Source organism: Schistocerca serialis, chromosome 1, assembly GCF_023864345.2.
Source record: "Schistocerca serialis cubense isolate TAMUIC-IGC-003099 chromosome 1, iqSchSeri2.2, whole genome shotgun sequence".
In the NCBI taxonomy this organism is placed as follows: domain Eukaryota; kingdom Metazoa; phylum Arthropoda; class Insecta; order Orthoptera; family Acrididae; genus Schistocerca; species Schistocerca serialis.
The window spans coordinates 200,559,712-200,578,994 of NC_064638.1; the positions used below are offsets into that span (position 1 = coordinate 200,559,712).

Consider the following 19,283-nt stretch of genomic DNA (forward strand, 5'->3'; position numbering starts at 1 on the left):
GTAAAAAATTTAAAAAGGAAAATGGCTAGATTTAAATTAGATATGGTGAAATTAATTATACCTCCAGAATCAGCAAAACATAAATTATTGTATACATAATAAGAATTTCAAAAACATATCCTGTGAAGTAATTTTGGTACTTACTGGGTAACTATAGTCTGAAAGTAAACTTCAAAAAAGAAAAAAAAATCTATTTACTCCAAGACTGATGCCATAGCAAATACACTCCTGGAAATGGAAAAAAGAACACATTGACACCGGTGTGTCAGACCCACCATACTTGCTCCGGACACTGCAAGAGGGCTGTACAAGCAATGATCACACGCACGGCACAGCGGACACACCAGGAACCGCGGTGTTGGCCGTCGAATGGCGCTAGCTGCGCAGCATTTGTGCACCGCCGCCGTCAGTGTCAGCCAGTTTGCCGTGGCATACGGAGCTCCATCGCAGTCTTTGACACTGGTAGCATGCCGCGACAGCGTGGACGTGAACCGTATGTGCAGTTGACGGACTTTGAGCGAGAGCGTATAGTGGGCATGCGGGAGGCCGGGTGGACGTACCGCCGAATTGCTCAACACGTGGGGCGTGAGGTCTCCACAGTACATCGATGTTGTCGCCAGTGGTGGGCGGAAGGTGCACGTGCCCGTCGACCTGGGACCGGACCGCAGCGACGCACGGATGCACGCCAAGACCGTAGGAACCTACGCAATGCCGTAGGGGACCGCACCGCCACTTCCCAGCAAATTAGGGACACTGTTGCTCCTGGGGTATCGGCGAGGACCATTCGCAACCGTCTCCATGAAGCTGGGCTACGGTCCCGCACACCGTTAGGCCGTCTTCCGCTCACGCCCCAACATCGTGCAGCCCGCCTCCAGTGGTGTCGCGACAGGCGTGAATGGAGGGACGAATGGAGACGTGTCGTCTTCAGCGATGAGAGTCGCTTCTGCCTTGGTGCCAATGATGGTCGTATGCGTGTTTGGCGCCGTGCAGGTGAGCGCCACAATCAGGACTGCATACGACCGAGGCACACAGGGCCAACACCCGGCATCATGGTGTGGGGAGCGATCTCCTACACTGGCCGTACACCACTGGTGATCGTCGAGGGGACACTGAATAGTGCACGGTACATCCAAACCGTCATCGAACCCATCGTTCTACCATTCCTAGACCGGCAAGGGAACTTGCTGTTCCAACAGGACAATGCACGTCCGCATGTATCCCGTGCCACCCAACGTGCTCTAGAAGATGTAAGTCAACTACCCTGGCCAGCAAGATCTCCGGATCTGTCCCCCATTGAGCATGTTTGGGACTGGATGAAGTGTCGTCTCACGCGGTCTGCACATCCAGCACGAACGCTGGTCCAACTGAGGCGCCAGGTGGAAATGGCATGGCAAGCCGTTCCACAGGACTACATCCAGCATCTCTACGATCGTCTCCATGGGAGAATAGCAGCCTGCATTGCTGCGAAAGGTGGATATACACTGTACTAGTGCCGACATTGTGCATGCTCTGTTGCCTGTGTCTATGTGCCTGTGGTTCTGTCAGTGTGATCATGTGATGTATCTGACCCCAGGAATGTGTCAATAAAGTTTCCCCTTCCTGGGACAATGAATTCACGGTGTTCTTATTTCAATTTCCAGGAGTGTAGAAATGTCCAATTTCTCTGTGTTTGAGACTTACACAGGTACCACTTGCAACCAATTTGAAAACTCAATAATGCTAAAAGAATTTAAGGTGTTTAGCAGTTTTCCAGAGTGTCTACTTAAAAAGATACATACTGACTGACAGTGGTGCAGTTCGACCACAGAGGCTTTGTTGTGTTCTCTCTCCTTTGATTGCACTACATGGGTAGCTTGGCTGACCAGTGCTTCCTAATGTTGTGATGAAGTGATGCTCTCTGCCTGGAGAGGTATTCTGATTACATGTAAAGTGATAAGGAAATGGCTATGGAGTCAATATTTTGAGACGTTTGTGCACTTATCACTAGAGTGGCTGAGGATACAAGCACACTGTCAAAGATGCAAGAAAATAAAACATAAATAATCAGAATTGACACACTGATTGGAGGGAACATTTGACAAGATCAAAAGAAAGCAATTGTTTTGTCATGCAAAAGCATTTCTATGTTTTACTACTTCATTATACATTCTCAATTACCACAGGCAGTTATCAAAGTTAAAATTTATTAAAAGTTAAAAAACTTCACCTCATGCTCGCAAAAGGCAGGTGCCTTAGCTCGGGTTCAGATTTAGCATTCAGTATTAGCTCATCATAAAAGTGAAAAGGCAAAGACATGGCACTTCAATTCTATATCACCCTCCAGATTCTTTCATTTATGTAAGTTATGGAATATTTCAAATATATCTCATATCATGTCAGGATACAATATATTTAATTTCTGTTTAAATGACCAAAAACTACTTACTCTGGTATCATGTAGGAATATTATCATTGAATTCTCACTATTCCATATAATGCTTATGGTAAGTTTTCTAGATTTTCTTTGTATTAGAATTGCCCCCTACCCCATCTTTCATACTCTCTCCCTCCTTCCATTCCCCGATCTTGTTTTCTTCTCATAGTAATACAGTTATTAAAATGGAAAGTATTAATTATTTTTGGTTTTGTTTGCAGGAAAGGGATCATTTTGGGATGCTGTTGCATCAATTTCAGAAACATTCCAGAACAAGAATCAGTTGAGGCAATATTCACTCAACGATGTTGCTGCACACTCCAATAGAAATACAGGAATATGGGTAACATACAACTGTGGAGTTTATGATATCACAGATTACATTGAACATCACCCAGGTGGAGATAATGTATTGTTAGCTGCTGGAGGATCATTGGAACCTTACTGGATGAAATACCCTGTTCATAAAAATCCATCTGTTCTATCCCAATTAGAGAAATACAAAATAGGTAGTATTAGCTATTAATTTTCAGCTATTTTCACTATTTTCATATTACAGTGTGATTTCCTAGACTGTAATTCATGCTTTAAACTTATAATATTTCATGTTTCTCCTACAGTGATAATTTATTACAGGGAAGTCAAAGCAGTACAAAAAACAAGCTATATATGTTTGAAAAGCTCTACTTACTTGTTGCTGTAGGAGTTGGTTCAAAATCGCTATCTGCTGCTCTAAATTCATGTTAACATAATTTTTGAAAGTCAGCTAAGAAGTACATGACTGATTTCCATCCCAATATTTGCCAAATCTGGGCTGGTGCTTCATCCATAATGGTCTTATCATCCAAAGGACATTAAATGTTAATAATCCTTTCTTGTTCTCCTAATAGTTGGAATGAGGAGAGCCTGGAGCTTGATTGACAGGAATGTATTGTAAATGAGTCTGACAAATCTGTGTTGTCTGGAACATGAAATTTCTTTATAGGGAACTAGGAAAACAGTAATTAACAGTAAACATGATACAGTTTATAGGGCAAAGATGTGTCGATAAGAATTTGTAGAGTTGTGGAAAGAAGAAATGTACCTTTATTTTATTTATTTATTCAGCTGTTTGATTTATTTCAATTGATACATGTTGTATCAGTGCATATAGGCCTTGACGTTTTGATTATACAATGAAAATATAATGTAATGGGATGGATAAAAAAATCTGCTCACCAAATGGTGCCAGCAGAAAACACATGTAAAGGTATTCAAATTTGCAAGTTTTTGGAGCTGTTGACTCCTTCTTCTGCATAAGGGTTGAAAGGGAAGGAAGATGGGTGAAGGAAAGAGACTGACGAGGTTTACTGGGGAGATTTCAGAAGCTCACCAAGAACCCTGGGTCAGGGGAGGCTTACTGGACAGGATGAGAAAGAAAGATTGATTGTTAGGGACTGCACCAGGAAACCCCGAGAGCTTAAAAGTGGAGGATAGAGTAGTATGCAAGAAAGAGATTAGTGACAAAACATTGTGCATGGGTTAATAAGAGTGGGTGTATCATTGTATGCGGTAGAGCAGGGGGCCAATAGACAGGTCGAAAAATAAAATATATAGAAAACTAAAAGGGAGTAAAGAAAGGGATAGCTACTGAGAAGAAATGCTGAGACCCAAAAAATAAATTAAGGCCAGGTGGACAGCAAGAACCAAGGACATGTTGTAATGCCAGATCCCATATGCATAGTTCTTAGAAACTGGTGTCTCGGGGAAGAATCAAGATGACAATAAACTGAAACAGGCACCAAGGTCATAACTGTCATGTTGTAGAGTATGCTCTCCAATAAGATATTGTGTGTTACCAGTTACACCTTCTGCCTATGCCCTTTCATCCTAACTAATAACTTGGTAGTAGTCTGGCAATGTTCACAGATAGCTCTCCCTTTGATAGTTTTTTCTTTTTGCCAGTTACAGGGCTGATATAGGTGGTGGTAGGAGGGTGCATAGGTCAAGTCTTACAGTGGGGATGGTCATAGGGGTAGGAGCCATAGGGTAGGGAAAAGAGTGCAGAAGCAGCATAGAGTCTGACAAGGACATTGTGGAGATTGGGAGAGTGATGAGAAGCTGTCCTAGGTGTGGTGGGCAAAATGAAGGGCTTATTTAAATAGTGGTACAAGTCCATTACCTCCACTTTTCTGATTATAATGCTTCTGAAATTAATGATCCAAACAAACAGAAAGAAAGGTTCATCCCTAGCAAGAAGCCTTATGCATGAATACTTCTGGCATCTCAACTGCAGATTTTTCAGTGCTCATTTAACTTTAGAACTCTGTATCTCAAAATGAACAAAAATGGACTTGTACCACTATTGAAATAAGCCCTTCAAATGATCATTCCTGTCACATTCCTGACTCTTGACCATTCCTCCTCGGACACCATGCTGTTTCCAAAAATCTTGAAGTTCTTGACTGATTTACTTCTAATTTTTACACAATACTGTAACAGACATTTGACTGCACATAGGTTATATATTTTTTAAACAACAATATGCAGATATTCTGTTAAAAGTGACTATGAGAGAGAAAGTGCAATGCTATGATAATGTGTGGTTTAGTTTTCTTCCTTGTATTTAGTTTTAACAGAAAACCTATGTATTAGGAAAGTTGTATTTATGGCTCATCAACTTATGATTAGAATACTACAATGTGATTTGAACCTTCTGAAACTTTGTAAAGCTTTATGTTCTAAGGTTAAACTATGTGAAATAATGTCACTGAAGTTACATCTTCACAGGTCCAGTACGTGGACTGGTCTCTCTCATACCCCATATACCAATGATCCCAATCAGTTTTCCTATTCAGTTTTTAAGCAAATCATGGTTTTGTTTGATTTAATAACAAAGAAGACTCAAAGTCAGACATTCAGATCTGTTGGAACTGATTTACAATCAGTGTGTTTTTACCATTGTCAATTGTATGAGCCCTTTTACTAACTCATACCACACAGTACAGCAGAAATTAAAACTATATACTATAAGGTCTCAGGATATATTTTTAACAATGACTGTATATACATTGATGTGTGTGTATTGGGTCAGAGAGGGGTAGTGGGGGCGGGGGGGATATCGATCTCTATGTGAGGCTCAAATGCCTCTGGTTGGCATGAGGTGGACAAAGTTTGGACAAAGTGAAAGGAAAGCCAGTGCATTCTAGACTAATGTTTGAGATGTATGTATGTATAGTTGCTCTCCTGAATCAAGTTACATTATGTTTATCACACCATGTACGATTTGAAGTAGTTTCTACTGTATTGTGTCAACTCTTTCTTCACTGGTGACCCCATTCCTGTTGCTTCACATAATCTGGTCTGGTGCATTGTATGACAACAGTGTGGCAGTTACACAATGCATTACCCCTCATGCTGCATCTGGATCACAGTGCCAACATGATTGCAATGCAGGATGTGCAGTGTTGTCATGGTGCAAACACAACAGTGAAAACTGAGTGCAGTGACAATTTGTACCTTGTACTGACAGACAAAACCAGCCTAACGGCCCAAATGCGGCTGCCAACAACAACTCTGCCTGTGGACCATGAGGACAATGCTACCACAGACAGTACTTTTAACCAACAAAGTTTGCAACATAATTGTAATGCTACTTTCAAGTCTTTTGCACTGCATATTGGATATGAGACCTGTTGGCAGCTACGTTGTCTACTATACTGAACAATGCTACAATTACCTCTTCAGCCTTATGTCTGAGGTTCAGCCTGCGCCTTGGACAACCACAGTTTGACCCCACTCACTTAACTTTGTGGTTCAGACAGTGGATGGGATTTTTGAAGCAATGAGAATTTTAGACAATGATTCTAAATATGTTCACCTACTCTGTCATATTGCGGGACAGGCTGAACTAATCGATGACCTTATCCTGTGACTGCTGCCCACAAACAACTGGAGCACAGAAAAGCTTGTTCTCTTGCAGACACTTTCTCAAAACCTGAAATAACAGCTCCAAGAAGCTATATATGAATAGCATCTCAATAACAACAAGCCTTCACAACTTTGGTGTCAACTGCACACAACTATTGATTGCATTCTCATACAACCTTATGGACCCTACGGATCATCCACTTGCTGACCGAGCTGCAGCTAGTGATGAACGCACACGAGTCTGAACCGCTAGAAAAATGACTTGTGCTGACAGATCAAATGTCCTCGGTGATACGCCACTGGCGTCTATTAAACAGACAGATGGGCATGGAAATGTGCCAACAATGTCTCACACATGCCGTCCAATCTTAGCTGAACCAGTTTTACTCAACTTGAGGATGAAGTCACCCCTCCCCCCAGCAGCCTACAGTGCACCATCAAATGCCCATCTTGCCTAGTAATGATGCACCAGATGCTATAGCTGGCCCACAGCTGTTATTCTGTTGGTTCCACAGTAAATTTGGACAGGATGCTTGCAAATGTTGTGCTCCTTGCAAATTCCCAAATGATGTCCTCCTTGTAAATTCCCAAATGATGTCAGTGGACTGAAATAGGTGCTTTGGCCTGCTCCAGTGGGCAAAGTCATGTCACCTCCATGACAACCACACAATGCCTCTTCATGCCTGGCCTTGCTAATGAATAGTATTTTATAGTGGATATGGGCTCTAACATAAACTCTTTATCACACAGCAGAACATCTAACTATGAACTGACATCTTCACTCTTGCTTCACTTGATGAATGACTCACAGATAGCAGTCTACAGCACTACTACACACCTGCATAACTGTCTACAGCACTTCTACACACCTATCAACAAACCTTTAGTGCACCTGAACTTTATATGTAACAGAAGTCTGCAAATCAGTCATTGGCATGGACTTGTTACAGTTCTTCCAGCTCTTGCCTGGTGTAGTATGAGTGGCACTGATGCACCATGCTACTGAGAACCTCATCAAGGGACTTTTTACTTGGTTTCTCACTTACTGGGCCCTGTTCACCTGAATGACTAATCACTAATGGCTCTTCTCCTGATGCACTCATTGAGTATGCTGTTTGTTAGATGGTATCCCCACTACGCACTAGTGTTACATTGACTGCAATGTACAATCACAGGAATTGCACATAAAAAACATGAGCCTTTAGGATCATGTCCAGGAGAAAGCAGAGCACTCACATCAATGTGTGAACACATAAAAAACATGGGCCTTTAGCATCAAGTCCAGGAGAAAGCAGAGCACTCACATCGATGTGTGAACACTATGCTTTCAACAGTCAGCTGCAGTGCACGGGGTGTCACCTCCCACCATGCCCCCTCCACCCAGCCACATCCACATTCTGCACACAATAGTCACCTCCCCTCCTCAGTGCACACCAATAGCTGTCCACAACAAGGTCAGTACACCGCATGGAGCAGCATTTGTAAAGAGTGAAATGTATCTGCCCAGTTCTCGTGCTCAGGCTCATGCATGTGTAGCCTGAGTTGGAACTATGCACCTAATTGTGACCACTGATGCTCCTTCCATACACCACAAACCATACTGTTTGTGCTCTGAAGACCTATGGATTGCTAAAAACACAATACAGGAACTTTTGCAAGCGTATATCGTCTGACCCACCAGATAGCCGTCAGCTTCTTGCATTAAGCTCATACCTGAGAAAGATGATTCAATCAGACTTTGTGGAGACTGAGGAGTACTCAACTCCAGAACTGTACATGATAGTTACCCTATACCTAACATACAGGAATTTACACATGTGGTCACCAGTCCAAGAATATTCAATGCTTTTGCACATACCAGTGCACTCAGATATCCTGAAAATGATCAGCACTCCATTTGGACTGTACAAATATCTCTTCTTGCTATATGACCTCAAGAATATGGTACAAACATGGAAATGTTATATTGATGGTTTACTCAATTGATTTCTGTAGTGCTACACTCATCTTGATGACATATTCATCTTCTCCAGCATCCATCATGAACCTTTGCATCCTCTAGAACAAGTTCTGGCTGTGCTATGACAAAGTGCTGTTGTTATTAATGAAACAAAGCCACAACTTCAACAAACAGAACTGACATTCTTAGGCCATACACTCAATGCATCATGCATCAAACCAACTATGGAACGAATGGACATGGTGAAAAAACTTCCGCTTCCAGAATCTTTTCATGACCCGCATCAATTCCTCAGAATACTTAACTTTCATCAACGACACCTTGCCCATGCAGCTACATTGCGACCTCCTTTCATGAGTAGCTTAACTGGCAAAGGTAAACAAGAAAAAGGAAAGTCAAGTAGACTGTAGAGAATTGCTCCATTGAGTGAAAAACTTTTTAGCACAAGCTGTTACTTTGACACACCCTGCCCATAAGCACAATTTACTCTCACAACTGATGTGAGTGACACTGCTGGATGGGCAGTGCTTCAGTGGCTGGTAGACAAGGTGCTTCAACTGCTCCAGTTCTTCTCAAAGAAACTATCTTACTCACAATCTTAGTGATCAGCTTTCAATCAAGAGTTCCTTGCAATAGATGTGGTGGGCACATACTTCCATGAAGATACCAAGTGCTGCCGAGTGACCGTGTACACAATCACAAACCTCTGGTGGATTCCATGAAGAACCCATCTCATGATGCCAGTCCAAGCTGATTCAGACATCTGTACCTCATTGCACAGTACACCACTGACATAGGTCACATCCATGGTGTAGACAGTATCACTGTGGACTACCATTCAAGAATCAGTGCAGTTTCTCTCCAATATGACTATGAGCACATGAGCAAACGAATGATCTGAGTATCACAGAACTCCTTAATGACCAGGACACAAACCTTTGCATCAGATATCAGTTTGTTCCCATGTCTCCAACAACAGTGCTCTGCAATGTTTCAAAGAACAGGCCATGACCATTGGCATCTCTTATGATACTTTGCAAAATATTTGAGTGGTTATGTAGCCTGAGCCACCCCAGCATCAACGCAACAGTTCACTTAGTGATGAACAGATTCATATGTGCCAATAGTCGTCATTGGACACAAATTTGTCTTGCATGCCAGCATAGCAAGACAGACTCTCGTGCACAGCCTCACCTTGAAAGCTTCCACATCCTGAAGACTTAATTCCAGCATGTCTACTTTGATACTGTTGGACCCCTGCCAGAGTCAGAAGGATTTTGTTACCTCCTATTGGTTACAATGGACAGAAGCTTTACCTATGGATGACATCACAGCCAAGATAACTGCTTGTGTGTGTGTGTGTGTGTGTGTGTGTGTGTGTGTGTGTGTGGAGAAGTGGATCACCTGCATCAGCACACCTGATCTGGTTGCTAGTGATCAGGGCCGTCAAGTTCAGGCGGCCCTCTTCAGTGTCCTGTGTCGTGTCTAAGGGATCACTCGCACAAGAATCGCTATGTGTCATCCCCAAAGTAATGACCTCATTGAGAGGTGACCATGAAGATGGACCTGATGTGCCACTGTGGTTCCTGGACTGTGGTACTCCCATGGGTCCTGCTCGGCTGTTTGCTCAGTGTATAAGGACAACCTATGAGTGTTACTGGCAGAAGGGGTCTATGGAGAGTCACTGGTCTTGCCTGCAGGTGTCTTACAGCCTAAAAACAACACACAGGACATGGACTTACCTATGCTAGTGCATCACGTACAGCAACATATCCTGAACACACGTTCCACACCCAAAAGTGTTTATACACAAGAACTTCACCTCCTGTGACTTTGTGATGTTGTGAGATGGTTCAGTACAAGCAGCTCTGCAACCCCTTTATTCAGACCCATACAGAGTGCTTAAACATGGTCCACAGACATTCTAGTTTTTGGCTAGCTTACGACTGTCTCGTCTGCTTGACTTAAACCCACTTCAGTGCTCCAAGATAACTCTGCCTCAACGCATCCAGACACAAACATGCTGGTAACCAAGAATGATGATCAACATTCATTGTCCACATCACCCCTCACAATATGCCCATGACAGACATCTCGTCCACAGCTCATGGTCTAGTGGCTAGTGTTGCTGCCTCTGGATAATGGGGTCCCAGGTTTGATTCCCGGCTGGGATGGGGATTTTCTCTGACCAGGGACTGCATGTTTGTGTTGTCCTCCTCCTCCTCCTCCTCCTCCTCCTCCTCCTCCTCCTCATCATCATTATTTATGACAGTGGCTAAACTGGACTGAGTAAAGAAACTGGACTGTATGAAAAATTGGGACTTTGTATGGGTGCTGATGAACGCGCAGTTGAGTGCCTAACAAAACCAAACATAATCAAACAGACATCCCCCCCCCCCCCCCCCTCCACAACTGATGGCACCGTACCTCTTGTACACCATCTCCACATCATATAACACCATGAGAAATGGCCTAATCAAGTTTCACACACATACCTGCCACTGCATGAACAGTCACGCACATCTGTGCACCACTTCTCCAAGAAATGTTCTAGTTGTGTCTTACTCATATGCCTGCCACAGCCTTGCCTGTCATGCACCTGCCCACAACACTGTCTGCTGACCTCCATCTCCCAAAATACTCTGTACACCCAGAGGTGAGGCTCTTCATGAGCGTATTGACCTCTATGTGAGACTTGAGCATCTGTGGCTGGTGAGTAGTGGACAAAGTATGGACAGGCTCTCCTGTCACTGTGTAAGATAGGAGGTATTTCTGACCCCCAATTCTGCTAACACACACACACACACACACACACACACACTCTCTCTCTCTCTCTCTCTCTCTCTCTCTCTCTCTCTCTCTCTCTCTCTCTCTCATGTTCATAGGACCTTTTTGCCTCCATTTCCAGTCAAGGAGCTGTCCCTGCAGTTTGTCGGTTTTATTAATGTTCACCCTGTATAAGTTGTATGTTGCCCTTCCACAAAATGGCAGTTCATAAAACCAGTTCATATTCTTACCATACAGCATCCAAAAAAAGAAAAATGTTGAATATGAGATCTGTTCAAAAAATTCTGGAACTTTGTTCACAAAATTTTTCTACCCTTACCTTTTACTTATTCTGCATATTCTCCTTTCAAATACTCTCCTCCACAATTGATACACCACTCCCAACACCGTTTCTACTTCCAGAAGCAGTCTTGGTATGCCTCTTGCTGGATCATGTGAAGTGCTGCCTGCGAATTTTCTTTTATCTCGTGTATCATTGCAAATCTTCATCCTTTCAGTGGAGTATTCAACTTTGGAAATTAAAAAAAACTCCACGGGGTCAGGTCTGGAAAGTATGAAGAATGATCCAGCACAGTGATTTTGTTTTTTGTGCTATAGTCTTGCACCAACAGGGATGAATATTTGGGTTTGTTGTCATGATGCAAAATTCAGGTATTGCCTTGCCACATTTCAGGCCATTTCCTTCTTACATTTTCTTGCAGGCATTGCAACACATCCCAATAGTGCCATTGATTAACAGTTTGTCCCTGTGGTATGAATTCATGATGAACTAATCCTACAAAGTCAAAGAAAACTATCAGCATGGTTCTGACATTTGACCTGACTTGATGAGCTGTTTTTGGTCTTGGAGAACCTTTGCTGACCGATGGTGAAGATTGAAGCTTGGTCTTAACATCATAATCATGGACCCATGTCTCATTGCCAGTTATGATTCTCTTAAGGAACATCCCATCCTCATTTGCACAGCCCAAAAACTCTTCATAGATCGCGTGGCAAATGTCTTCCTGTCCTTGACTTATGAGCCATTTGATGAACTTGCTGGCAGCAGGCTGCATTTCAAGATGCTGTGTTAGGATTTCATGAAATGATCCAATTGAAATGTTACATTCTCCTGTAATCTCTCAGACAGTCAGTCTTTGATTAGCATGCAGAATTTTGTTGACATCTCTCCCATGAGCACAACTGGTAGACATTGAAGGGTGTCCTGAATGAGGGTATAATATAATAAAATAATGGAATAGATGATAATAAAATGTTGAAATGTGTGGCTTTTTAAAATGTATTGAATTAATGAGACAATTTTTCGGCATGAATGACAAGCACAATAAGCTGAGCTATGCCTGGAAATAAGTTCGTATTAGTTCATATTATTTTGCAGGGCGAAGTAGTTTCTTTCTCCGCTGTAGATTTGTGCTTACCGTTCTTTGTAATGCCGTGTTTGGTCGCCGTGTTCACCTTTGAAGTCTTGACCATGTTCCCATTAAGCTTATCGGATCTTCGTAATTTTCCAAAGTACACAGGTGGGCTTCAGTTCTTGTAATTATCGTACTATTTGAAATAACAACTCACACGACCTTTCTGTTAATAAAACAATACTGTATTTTTCCAAACGGTGCACATATGAAATATGGGGAGCAGGGGGGGGGGGGGGGGGGGGGGCAGGGAGAGGAGGAAAATGGAAGGTGAGGATGAAGAAGCAGACATGGAGGGGGGAGAGTAGTGTAGAGGGATGGAAAAGGGGTAGATAGGAGGACAGACACACACACACACACACACACACACACACACACACAGAGAGAGAGAGAGAGAGAGAGAGAGAGAGAGAGAGTAATGGAAAAAGCAGATGGAGATCTGAATGGAGAAGTGGGAAAGAAGTCATGTAGACACAATTCCCACTTGTGTAATTCAGAGGCAATTGTACAGGAAGGAAGTATCCAAATGATCCACATAGTGAAGCAGATGTTGAAGTAATTTGTTTCGTGGTGCACAGCATCTTGTCATTCATATGAATAGACAGCCTAAATAGAGTGCCTAAATAGAATGCTCTGCAGTAATTGCAGCATAGCTAATATATGACATGGCTGCTTTCACACATGGACCTGCCTTTTTTCCATAGGAAATGTCTGTTACTGGACTATGATAGGAGGTGATGGGTGGGTGTGCACCTGTGTTGACCACAAGAAGATGATAACTGAGTTGCAGGATTGCAACAATTGGTATAGGGATGGACAAGAATATTCTGTAGGTTGGATGGATGGTAAAACACTCCTTTGGGTCATGTGAATAGGATTTTATGTAGGATATCCTATCTCGGTGCACGTCAAGATATTCAGAGTCCTGGTAAAGGATGTGGTTGCACTTTTCAAGGCCAGGGTGATAGCAGATAATGAGAGGAAAGCTAGTCTGTGGCTGGTTAATAGGTTTACTGGTGTCAGAGGAGCAGATGATACAAAAGACTTGTTTATGGATGACCTACATATATTGTCTGTCAGTAAAAGGTATGGCAAGGTTTATTTGTATATTTCAACAACTCCTGATTCCACTGCAATTGCAGCTTCCATGAATGGTGAGTCTGTAATGAAGAGGCTCCTTGATGTGGGACAGGTGACAACTGTCAAAGTGGAGGTGCTGTTAATGGTTTTGTGCTTGGTATGGACAGAGTTATTTATGGAGCCATCTGAAAGGTGGAGATCAACAGCTAGGAAGGTGGCTTGATGAGTTGAGAAGGACCAGGTGAAGTGGATTTGGGAGGAGCAGTTGAGGTTTTGGAGGAAAGAGGAAAGGTTGTCCATGGCATGAGTCCAGATCATGAAAATGTCATAAATGAATATGAACCAGACAAGGGGTTATAGATGTTGACTGGATAGGAGTCATCCAGATGTCCCACGATAAAAGTTGGCACAGGATGGTACCACATGAGTACCCAAAGAAGAGCCACAGATTTGTTCATATATTTGACCTTAGAAAGTGAAATAATTGTGGACCAGGATGTGGTTGGCTAGGAGGATTATGAAATAGGTGGTGGGTTGGTATCAAGAGGACATTGGGAAAGGTATTGTTCTGTTGCCACAAGATTATGGGCAGGGGGGATGTTGGTGTACAAAGATATCGTATCCACAGTGACCAACAAGGTGGTAATGGGAGAAGAAGTATGGAAAGGCAGTGAAGGAAGTGAGCAGCATCTTTAATGTAGAATGGGAGGCATGAAAAATTGTTTGGAGGTGTTGGTCAACAAAGGCAGATGTTTATTCTGTGGAAGCATTGTATCCAGACACAAGAGGATAACCAGTAGGGAGGAGGCCTGTGGGGTTAGGTTTATAGAGTCTGGGGAGTAGGTGAAAGGTAGGTGTGTGTGCGGGGAGGGGGGCAGTGTTGATGGTGTGATGAGGGAGATGGATTCAGATGTCATATTTGGGGATGAACTTGTGGAGCTGCTAGAGTTCATGTTGGACTTTTAGGATGAGATCATGGTTGTAAGGTTTGTGGTTTGTATCCAGTGGTCTTGAAAAATTGACAGAGACTCTTTGCTACATAGTGACTATGAGTAACAACCAACGTGGTAGGACTTTTGTCTCTGGGAAGGATGATAAAGTCCAGATTGGTTTTCAGGCTATGGACAGTAGAGTGTTCTAGCAGTGTGTTCCATAGGAGTGATGGTGGACTCTCTGGGAAGGGATTTAGGAAAGGAAGGTGTTACCAGGTTAGCTGTGAGGAATTCCTGAAAGAATACCAAGGTGGTGACTGGGTGCAAATGGAGAAGGACCATGATTGGAGGGAGGTGGGTACTGTTTTAAACAAGATTCTATGTGAGGTTTTGGTTGGCTGTTGTCAGCGGGGTGTGGCAAAGAAATGTTTCCACTACGGAGAATGAGTAAAGATCTGTTCCTTTACAAGTCCATGATGGTTGAATTCGAGTTTTGGGCTAAAGGTGAGGCCCTTAGAAACTAGGGTGACTTCTGCAGGGGTCAAGCCTTGCTGACTTACTATGCTTTGCACATTCCCAGAAATTTCATCTGATGTCCATGAAATACTCTGCTCCTAAACACCCATCCTGTAACACTGTTGTCAATCTTTCTGCCAAAACTCTGACCACTCCTGATTCCAAACCCACAACCTCTTTCCTAATCCTACTAGCCAACCACATCCAGATCCACAATTATTTCATTTGTCATGATCAAATCTCTAAAAAATATCTGTGGCACTGCTGTGGGTACTGACATAACACCATCCTATGTCAACTTTTTTATGAGCTGTCTGGAGGAATCCTTCCTATCGAGTCAACATCTAAAACCCTTTGTCTGGTTCTGATTCATTAAAACATTTTCATGATCTGGACTCATGGCAAGGACAACCTTTGATCTTTTCTTCCAAAGCTGCATCCCCAGTCATGCTCAACTTAATGAGCCACCTTCCTCGATGTTGATCTCTGCCTCTCAGATGGTTCTGTAAGTACATCTGTTCATGTCAAGCCCACCAACCATCAACATTACCCTCATTCTGATAGGTGTCACCCATTCCACATCAAAAACCCTCTTCCATGGAGCTTGCCACCAGCGGACACTACATCTGCAGTGGAAAGCAGGAGCTGTCAAATATATTGACAATCTTAACAGAGACTAGGTATTATACTACTCAGCACATCCGTAAACAGATCTTCCATCCCATCTCTTCCCCCAACATCAGTAAAATTATTAACCAGCCGTCGACCAGCACTCCTGTGAACACATGGTATCACATTGCCTTTAAAAAGCTCAACTGCCTCCTTCACACCACCTCTCCCATTCCCCCCCCCCCCCCCCCCTCTTTATCTCCACCCACCTCTTCATCCCCTCCCTTACTTCCTCCATTCTCAATTTCTCCCTCTCTCTACATCTCTTATATGCTCTACCCTTTGAACTCCTTCCATCTTGTTGTGCAACAGTTGCGTCACCTGTCAAAAGACTTACCCTGCACTATCCTGCTATGCTCTCCTTGCCTCATGCAGCCTTTTCTTTACTCCCCTCCCTAAATTTATAAGCTCAGGCAACTGCTCTCAATAACTGATAATCAACAATCAGTCTATCTGTGACTGTGTGTGTGGATGTCTGTGTGGTCGTGTATGCGTACTTTTGCTAAAACAAGAGTGTGAGCTTGAAAGCTAGTGTGAGCCTTTTTATATTATGTGTATGTATGTGCCACACATAAGTCTGCTCTAGGTGAGCGACTACTTTCCCTTATTTTACATATTGTTCCATCCAGAATTAGTTTCTGTGTTTTATTAGGATTACAAAGGATTTCGTTAGAAGGAAACTAATTCATTGTCAGTTCTAGTTCTTCCTGTGTTGCCTGATGCAGTGTGTTGTGGGATGAAAAGTAGTGAACCAGGATTGAGCTCTGCGGCACACCAGTCTAAACTTTTTTCAGCAAAGAGCATATATTTTTAATTGAGACAAACTGTGTTCTGTTGATTAGATATGACTTAATTACATCTAAATATGGCTTGTTTATGTCATAGAATTCCAGTTTCACAAGTGGGGCCCATATTTCACTTCCATACAAGGCTATACTCCTGACAGATACCTCCAGAAAAGGCTTCCTAATATTTAAATTTATATTAGATGCTAAGCATTACTCGTTTTGGGAAATTTTTTTATGATATAACCAGTCATATCTACTTTAGCCATCTTTAGTTATTTTGCTGTCAGAATAGCAAAACTCATTTACTAATTTTAGTCTCTCATTTCCTACTGTAATTCCATTAGCATCCCCTGATTTAATTTGACTGCATTATTTTACCCATGTTTTGATTTTTGTTATGTTTATTTTACATATTCCTTTGAAGACACTATCCATTGCATTCATCTGCCATTCCCTGTCTCTGACAGAATTACTATCACATCAACAACTCTCAAAATTAGAAAGGATAGATTGCATGCAACCGGTGGTGGAGTGTTCGTCGCTGTTAGTACTGTTAGTAGTAGTTTATCCTGTAGTGAAGTAGAAGTGGATAGTTCCAGTGAATTATTATGGGTGGAGGTTACACTCAACAACCGAGCTAGGTTAATAATTGGCTCCTTTTACCGACCTCCCGACTCAGCAGCATTAGTGGCAGAACAACTGAGGAAAATTTGGAATACATTTCACATAAATTTTCTCAGCATGTTATAGTCTTAGGTGGAGATTTCAATTTACCAGATATAGACTGGGACACTCAGATGTTTAGGATCGGTGGTAGGGACAGAGCATCGAGTGACATTATACTGAGTGCACTATCCGAAAATTACCTCGAGCAATTAAACAGAGAACCGACTCATGGAGATAACATCTTGGACCTACTGATAACAAACAGACCCGAACTTTTCGACTCTGTATGTGCAGAACAGGGAATCAGTGATCATAACACCATTGCAGCATCCCTGAATATGGAAGTTAATAGGAACATAAAAAAGGGAGGAAGGTTTATCTGTTTAGCAAGAGTAATAGAAGGCAGATTTCAGACTACCTAACAGATCAAAACGAAAATTTCTGTTCCGACACTGACAATGTTGAGTGTTTATGGAAAAAGTTCAAGGCAATCGTAAAATGCGTTTTAGACAGGTACGTGCCGAGTAAAACTGTGAGGGACTGGAAAAACCCACCATGATACAACAACAAAGTTAGGAAACTACTGCGAAAGCTAAGAGAGCTTCACTCCAAGTTTAAACGCAGCCAAAACCTCTCAGACAAACAGAAGCTAAACGATGTCAAAGTTAGCGTAAGGAGGGCTATGCGTGAAGCGTTCAGTGAATTCGAAAGTAAAATTCTATGTACCGACTTGACAGAAAATCCTCGGAAGTTCTGGTCTTACGTTAAATCAGTAAGTGGCTCGAAACAGCATATCCAGACACTCCGGGATGATGATGGCATTGAAACAGAGGATGACACGCGTAAAGCTGAAATACTAAACACCTTTTTCCAAAGCTGTTTCACAGAGGAAGACTGCACTGCAGTTCCTTCTCTAAATCCTCGCACAAATGAAAAAATGGCTGACATCGAAATAAGTGTCCAAGGAATAGAAAAGCAACTGGAATCACTCAACAGAGGAAAGTCCACTGGACCTGACGGGATACCAGTCCGATTCTACACAGCGTACACGAAAGAACTTGCCCCCCTTCTAACAGCCGTGTACCGCAAGTCTCTAGAGGAACGGAAGGTTCCAAATGATTGGAAAAGAGCACAGGTAGTCCCAGTCTTCAAGAAGGGTCGTCGAGCAGATGCACAAAACTATAGACCTATATCTCTGACGTCGATCTGTTGTAGAATTTTAGAACATGTTTTTTGCTCGAGTATCATGTTGTTTTTGGAAACCCGGAATCTACTATGTAGGAATCAACATGGATTCTGGAAACAGCGATCGTGTGAGACCCAACTCGCTTTATTTGTTCATGAGACCCAGAAAATATTAGATACAGGCTCCCAGGTAGATGCTATTTTTCTTGACTTCCGGAAGGCGTTCGATACAGTTCTGCACTGTCGCCTGATAAACAAAGTAAGAGCCTAAGGAATATCAGACCAGCTGTGTGGCTGGATTGAAGAGTTTTTAGCAAACAGAACACAGCATGTTGTTATCAATGGAGAGACGTCTACAGACGTTAAAGTAACCTCTGGCATGCCACAGGGGAGTGTTATGGGATCATTGCTTTTCACAATATATATAAATGACCTAGTAGATAGTGTCAGAAGTTCCATGCGGCTTTTCGCGGATGATGCTGTAGTATACAGAGAAGTTGCAGCATTAGAAAATTGTAGCGAAATGCAGGAAGATCTGCATCGGATAGGCACTTGGTGCAGGGAGTGGCAACTGACCCTTAACATAGACAAATGTAATGTATTGCGAATACATAGAAAGAAGGAACCTTTATTGTATGATTATATGATAGCGGAACAAACACTGATAGCAGTTACTTCTGTAAAATATCTGGGAGTATGCATGCAGAACGATTTGAAGTGGAATGATCATATAAAATTAATTGTTGGTAAGGCGGATACCAGGTTGAGATTCATTGGGAGAGTCCTTAGAAAATGTAGTCCATCAACAAAGGAGGTGGCTTACAAAACACTCGTTCGACCTATACTTGAGTATTGCTCATCAGTGTGGGATCCGTACCAGATCAGGTTGACGGAGGAGATAGAGGAGATCTAAAGAAGAGCGGCGCGTTTCGTCACAGGGTTATTTGGTAACCATGATAGTGTTAC

At 42.6% G+C, this 19,283-nt stretch overlaps 1 protein-coding gene across 1 annotated transcript in view; it reads left to right on the forward strand.

The window, feature by feature from the left end:
• The window catches only part of LOC126465352 (sulfite oxidase-like), a 162,471-nt gene that overhangs the window by 93,280 nt on the left and 49,908 nt on the right, over nucleotides 1-19,283 (forward strand). The window contains exon 3 of the mRNA XM_050096300.1: nucleotides 2,635-2,922. Within this exon, the coding sequence (XP_049952257.1) occupies nucleotides 2,635-2,922 (288 nt within the window). The remainder of the gene's footprint in view (nucleotides 1-2,634; nucleotides 2,923-19,283) is intronic.